Source organism: Meleagris gallopavo, chromosome 4 (assembly GCF_000146605.3).
Source record: "Meleagris gallopavo isolate NT-WF06-2002-E0010 breed Aviagen turkey brand Nicholas breeding stock chromosome 4, Turkey_5.1, whole genome shotgun sequence".
Classification (NCBI taxonomy): Eukaryota; Metazoa; Chordata; class Aves; order Galliformes; family Phasianidae; genus Meleagris; species Meleagris gallopavo.
The window spans coordinates 3,855,794-3,862,320 of record NC_015014.2 but is presented as its reverse complement, the minus strand read 5'-3'; the positions used below and the strand labels follow the sequence as shown (position 1 = coordinate 3,862,320).

General features: G+C 42.0%; 1 protein-coding gene and 1 long non-coding RNA gene across 2 annotated transcripts in view; one reads left to right on the top strand and one right to left on the bottom strand.

The window, feature by feature from the left end:
* The window catches only part of LOC109367132, a 5,898-nt gene extending 2,092 nt beyond the window's left edge, over positions 1 to 3,806 (top strand). The window contains exons 2-3 of the long non-coding RNA XR_002113880.1: positions 2,009 to 2,077; positions 2,647 to 3,806. This is a non-coding gene — a long non-coding RNA (uncharacterized LOC109367132). The remainder of the gene's footprint in view (positions 1 to 2,008; positions 2,078 to 2,646) is intronic.
* The window catches only part of MSMO1 (methylsterol monooxygenase 1), a 6,670-nt gene continuing 3,860 nt past the window's right edge, over positions 3,718 to 6,527 (bottom strand). Inside the window, exons 5-6 of the mRNA XM_003205375.4 lie at positions 5,972 to 6,126; positions 3,718 to 4,693 (exon numbers count right to left, since the gene is read on the bottom strand). Coding sequence (XP_003205423.1) covers positions 4,489 to 4,693; positions 5,972 to 6,126 — 360 coding nt within the window. The 3' untranslated portion in view covers positions 3,718 to 4,488. The remainder of the gene's footprint in view (positions 4,694 to 5,971; positions 6,127 to 6,527) is intronic.

Here is a 6,527-nt window from a genome sequence, read left to right as displayed (position 1 = left end):
GGCCGTGTGTGAATCGGTTGTTGTGAGAGCGCTGTCCTGCGAGGTGGCCGTGCGGCGAGCACCTGAATGAACGGATTCACCCCCGTGCCTGTGTGACTGCGGAATAACGTAGTATCCGGAACGGGGATACCGGATACTACTTGCTCAGAGGGCAAATCCCGTTATTCTCTACGGGAATGTTCCGAGGGGAGCTGCTCACGTAAATCCCCAGGCAACGCTACAGGCTTGGGGCGGAGTGGCTGGAAGAATGCGTAGAGGAAATGGACCTGGGGGTATTGACTGATGCTCGGCTGAACATGAGCCAGCAGTGTGCCCGGGTGGCCAAGAAGGCCAATGGCATCCTGGCTTGCATCAGGAACGGAATTGCCAGCAGAAACAGGGCAGTGATTGTCCCCCTGTACTCAGCACTGGTGAGGCAGCACCTCGAGTACTGTGTCCAGTTTTGGGCTTCTCACTGCAAGAAAGACATTGAGGCCCTGGAGCAGGTTCAAAGAAGGGCGACAAAGCTGGTGAGGGGTCTGGAGCACAAGTCTTACGAGGAGTGGCTGAAGGAGCTGGGATTGTTCAGTTTGGAGAAGAGGAGGCTCAGAGGAGACCTCATTGCTCTCTATAACTACCTGAAGGGAGGTTGCAGTGAGCTGGGGGTCGGCCTCTTATGTAACTAGTGATACAACTGGAGGGAATGGCTTCGAGCTACGCCAGGGGAGGTTTAGGCTGGACATTAGGAAATACTACTTTTCTGAAGAGTGGTCAGCGACTGGAATGGGCAGCACAGGGAGCTGGTGGAGTCACCAACCTTGGAGGTGTTCAAGGAATGTTGGGATTTTGTGTTGAGGGACGTGGTTTAGTGAGAACTATTGGTGATAGGCGGATGGTTAGACTGGTTGATCTTGAAGATCTTTTCCAACCTTGGTGATTCTGTATGATCAGTTCCGTGCTCCGGCACTGCCCGCAATCAGCTCAGCCTGCACCGACAGAGACTATGTCAAAATGCCCCAAACCGACAGCTCAGAAAGGCAAATTCCTAAGAAGCAACATCAACATCAGGTTTATAAATTTCTTGCCACAAATAGAACCCCATCTCTGGTTATTTAACACCTGGTTTGCCCCCATCCTCTGATTTAAAAGTGAGCCCATGGCACATCCTCTCCCATCACTAATCTATACCAAATCAGCTCTCAGGAAGCGTTACAAACAGCCCTTTGTGAACCTATGGACGTTCCCCTGCGTGACGGGCTGTCTGGTTCCAGTGCACAGCATCATGGAAATAACATCTCTAGGGGAATACCATCATTACCACAGATGTATAGAGGGGACATAAGGAAGAAGTTTTTCACGCTCAGGGTGGTGAGGCAGTGGCACAGGTTGCCTAGAGAGGTGGTGGATGAGACCCCAATCCTGCAGACAGCCAAGGATAGGCTGGAAGGGACTCTGAGCACTGATGGAGCTGTAGGTGTCCCTCTTCAGTGCAGTGCAGTTGGACAAGAGGACCTATAAGGATCCCTTCCAACTCAAATGGTTCTATAGTTGTGCGACACCAATGTGGAAACTCATCCAGTACCAGAAACTCACACCTGGAAAAGTAGTTCCCATTTGGTACATTTGTATGCATGACACACATGCACCAAAGTGCCTGTACTCATTTGCAGTTTTTCCCTTTCAGCCTCCTGACATTGTTTCCTTATTCCATGATCACTGTTAAGGTCCAGAATCCTCACACTGTGGAGCAGCTTTCATTGGCTGCTCCTAAAGGCGATTTCTACAAAATACAATGTACAGTTGACACAGAAATCAGCTCTTTTAATCTCTCCAATCCATGATTCCTCCACATATTCTCATGCATACATTTTCAAATTCTTTTGACTTGCCTGAATCTGTCTTTTTCAGCTGATCGTGACTCACCACAAGTCTATAAATAAACATTGCTAAAGACAGTCCTACCAGGTATTGCAGAGCTTGCTGTGCTTGCCAGGGAGTGGAGGCAAACTTTTTTTTTTGCTTTTTACAGGCTTGAATTGCATCTGAAATGGATCTGATGTTCACATTTGGGAATTGGGAATGTGATTTAAATTACAGGGTAAGTCAAGCTCTACTTAAATGCTCCATCCCTGGAGGTTGGATGGGACTCTGGGCAGCCTGGTCTAGTATTAAATGTGGAGATTGGTGGCCCTGCATGTGGCAGAGGGTTGGAGATTCATGATCCTCGAGATCCCTTCCAACCCTGGCCATTCTGTGATTCTGTGAAATGAGTAATGCTTCAGCACAGCAATTAGTAAATAACACTGAAGAATAAGAGATACAAAATACAGTGGCAAATGGCACCTCTGGTAGCAACCAGAGATCACAACAGACAGGTAACTCCACTGTATTTTCCAGTGCAGCGCTGCAGAACTGCTAATTTTATCTTTGAATGTTTGAACAGAAGAGCAGTGCTTAAAAGGTGATTCTACCACCAAAGAGGTGGTAGTGTGAATGACCCAGAACTACTACCCTTAGTCCTTGTAGCTACACTGGAAAAACGCCTTGAGAATTCAGAGCCAAGCCACAGAAGGGATGTGAGAAATAGGAGAAATGTCTTGCTGCAGAGGACTGGTTGATGAAGAATACCATTAAAACTAGATTTGATTGTGCTTACTACCCTCACAGATAGAAAATTACAGCAAGAACCACTGCAAAGAAGTGGGCCTGCCAGCTACAGGCTGCTGTGGGTAAGGTTCACCAGAAAGCTGACAGTGACAGAGAGGCAACAGTGATGAGATGGAGATTTGGCAACTGTGAACCAGACACCAGAGTTAGCAATAAATTCAGAGCCAAAATGCAGGTTTCACTGGTACTGTGTTCCTATAAATGTTTAAAATAACCTTCAAACACTCAGCAGTCATCACTTAAAGTACAGGTGAGGAAGAAATGGTCTTAATGTTTACAGACATGGTATCTATCTACCAGCATTCTGTGGTATACCTAGCAAGGTACATTGTAATGTAATAGCACCTATCTCATATTGGTGGATAAAAGATGTTTGCGTTGCATAAAATAATCCAAAAACAGAAGTAGCAATGATTAGCAAAGCAAAATAAGGATTCAAATAAGAAAAAAAAAAAACATCAGGCAAACCCCAAATATGGGATACCTAAAAAAGGTGATGCATTACTGTCAGATTCATTACTTGTAAACTTCTTGTAAGATGCAATATATGTTGTAGCTTGGTACCAAATTACTAAGGGTGAGCTCCTGTAGCTGGAAGACAGTATTTACTAATGAAGAGAGTGTTTAAGCAGTTGCCTGACTCACAGTGCTAATTTTGTTACTGCGTTTGCACAGACACAAAGGTGAGCTAAGAATCAATGAACAGAATCATAGGAACAGGGACATTCCGTAGCACTGAAAGCCTCTTGTATTTTTAGGCTGGGAGTTCAGCAAGAATAAAGCTAAGTACAGCTGCAAGACGAGTGGGAGTTGACAAAGCAAAGAGGATAAGGGCAATCTTTGAAACCTGATTAAAGAGGTTGCTTCCACCACAGAGAGCTCAGGCTGGCAATTCAGCAAGTAGATCCATTTCTTACTGCTGTCTCTGTGTAACTGTTCCATCTGTAAAACATTTAGACTTGAACAGAAACTATATTTCTTCATTAGAGAAATAAACAAAGCATGACGCTGCATGCCAAATGGTTTTGGTCAGTTTTGTATTAAAAACATATGAAAGGTGTAATACACATCTTAAACCAAACCACATTTATTTCATCAGTCACAAGTGCAAATACAGCAACAAGTCAGTTCAGCAAATTACAACACTGAAAGGAATGTAATGTAAATGCTAAGTACACTGACAGAGCAACTTCAAAGAGCAGCAAAAACAAAGTTTGTTCAAATAAAAACTTCTATCCTTTTTATCTGTACCCTAAAATAACATAATAAATCTAGATCAGGAATGTCTCTGCTAACTCATGTTTAGCCGGGTATTCTGAGATTAACAGCTCATATTATCCAGTGTGCAAAAGGCTGCCTGTCCATGCTTTTTATTAACAGATATTTTGGTTTTAAGCAAAATTTTACCCAATATTTAGATTACTGTGCTGATACCAGTTAGTATGGTCTGCTACTTGATCTTACAAATTTAAGAAGATATATTTTTAATAAGGAAGTCCAATCTCAGTGAACATATACAATTCTATCAAAAGGATCAAAAGGGGGCAACGTTAAAGGTAAAACTGAATAATTTTTTGCAAAAAAACCATGGACAGACACAAGTAATCTCTGTCTTTTTTGCATCATCTTTAAATTTGTAGTTAAAATATATGTGGTGCTTACGTATAAAATAGAAAGCATTCCCATTAGGAAGATACTGCAGTTTAATTCTTGTTTTTTTTTTCCCTACCACTTAGTAGTCAAGGAAAATGATTTATGCTTAATACCCCATCATGACTTTGCTTTAAAGAAAAGCAAAAGTTGACTACCAGTATTAGGCATCACAATTTTGACACTGGATTTTTAGTTAGCCTTCTTCATCCTGAGTTGCTGCTTCTTCTCTTTTTCTTTAAAGGCAATGAATTGAGAGTCTGTGCCAAAGATTCTGTCCCACCACGTGAAGGTCGATGCATAATTGCCAACAAAGTTCATGTGATGGAAATCATGGAAACGGGCTCCAGCATAGAAAGGCACCAAATGAAGAGGGTTCAGTGGAATATCGTAGCCACTAGAGGGGAAGGGAAAAAAAATAATTGTGAATTATATTTGGGAAGAAACCTTACTACAAAATATAGGCACCAATTTGTTCTCTTTGTAATACAGAAAAAAAATCTTTTTATTTTATAGGGTCCTGAAGTAACCCTACTACAACAAAATCTCCTCCTGTCTTAGGCAAATGCTTCTCTTTACAATGGCTTTTTGGTACCCAGTGACCTTTTTCAGCTCAGTTGAGCAACACTAAGAATTCAGCAGAAACACCTAGGAGATGACAGAGGCTGATCTCCTGCTTGTTAAGCAGACTTAGCTGTCTGAAAAGTGATGTTAATAAAAGGGAATAACAAAAAACCTTAGTGACAGCAAACTATAAATATGAGCCAGCTCAGCTCCTCCTCAAACAGCAGCTCAAATCAACTACATTTGTAGTCTTTCTGCTCTTAATCATTTTCTGCTTGCTCCAAGTTCTTCAAAGGCTTAAAACTGAAAATACAAAACCAAAGTAATATTAAAACCAGACTGCTCTGCTCGAAAGCCATTTCAACTCATTTGCTCAGCAGTACTGGGAAGCACCACCACCTAGTGGGGAGAACACAGTATAATCTGTTACAAACACCTTCTGCAGACATGATCATTGAGAGATGAGATTTCTATTTTGCATGAATTACTTTAGCACGTCAGAACGTGTGCTTCTCAGCCTAGGACCAAAACCACCTAAAATGGCAATGGTTTGTATGATGAGTCAGTTAATAGCTCGTGTTCCACTAAAATCCTTCACACAGCCTACAGTAAGGCACCACCACATGCTTCACAGTGTATTTCCAGACAGGAGGTCAAGTGTGATGCTAGTAGGTCAAAAAAGTTGTTTTCCCCTTCCTTTCGAACACAGGAAACAAAGCTCATTTACTCACAGATGAATCTAAACCATCAAATACTAAATGGAAAGAACTCCTGGAGATGAAATATGAAGTTTTCCTTTATTTTTGGCATTTTAAGATGCATGAGGTCATCTGTACGCCAAACATCCTGACGAAAGCCAGGCTGCTGACATCACACTCAGGGTGCTCTAGCTCATCTACAGCACTCTTCTGATCCACAAGATTCACTGACTGCACAACCTCAAAACAGAATAAAGCTTAGCTGTTTAGACAGTGCCATTCTAAGATGTGTAAAAGCACATTTCAGTTAAAATAAAAATAAAAATAAAGCTCAGCTCAGTGAAAAAGAGACAGGTAATTTTAAGACAGACCTAGGGAAAAGTGAAACTATTAAAAAGGAACAAAGATTTCACCTGTGCACATCAATGGTTTCCATCAGGCGACATATTACCCACGCCCACAGAAGAACCACGTGGTTACAGAAGACAACAATTCCAATAAAGAAGCCAGCTCCAAGGATGAGTGTTTCCAGAGGATGTGCATATTCTGCTTGCATTCCAAATGGAGACTACAAAACAGAACAGACAGGAAAACTGTCACCCTTTTTGATTTTCTATATTCCCAAATCGGAATCACTATTTTATGGCACTCCCCACGTCCCACAAGACCTACAACAAGAGAAACAGAACAGTGTTGTGGGTGAAGGAAACTGGTTGAGCAAGGGTCTTAACACAAGGGTCCTTGCTAAAACAGAAAACAGTACTTCAAGTTGATAATGATTATGATTCCATTAGCAATTCCAAGTGCTTCCATATTAAAGCCAAAACCTCCTGCTTTAGCTTACCATTGCCCTTGGCCAAAGAATAGGAATGTTAAACCATTTGGCAAGCTCCTATCAGCTTTGCAATATATCCAGTCTTGGAAGTAGAACAAAACAGAAGGAAGCCAAAATAATTTGTCATTTAAGAA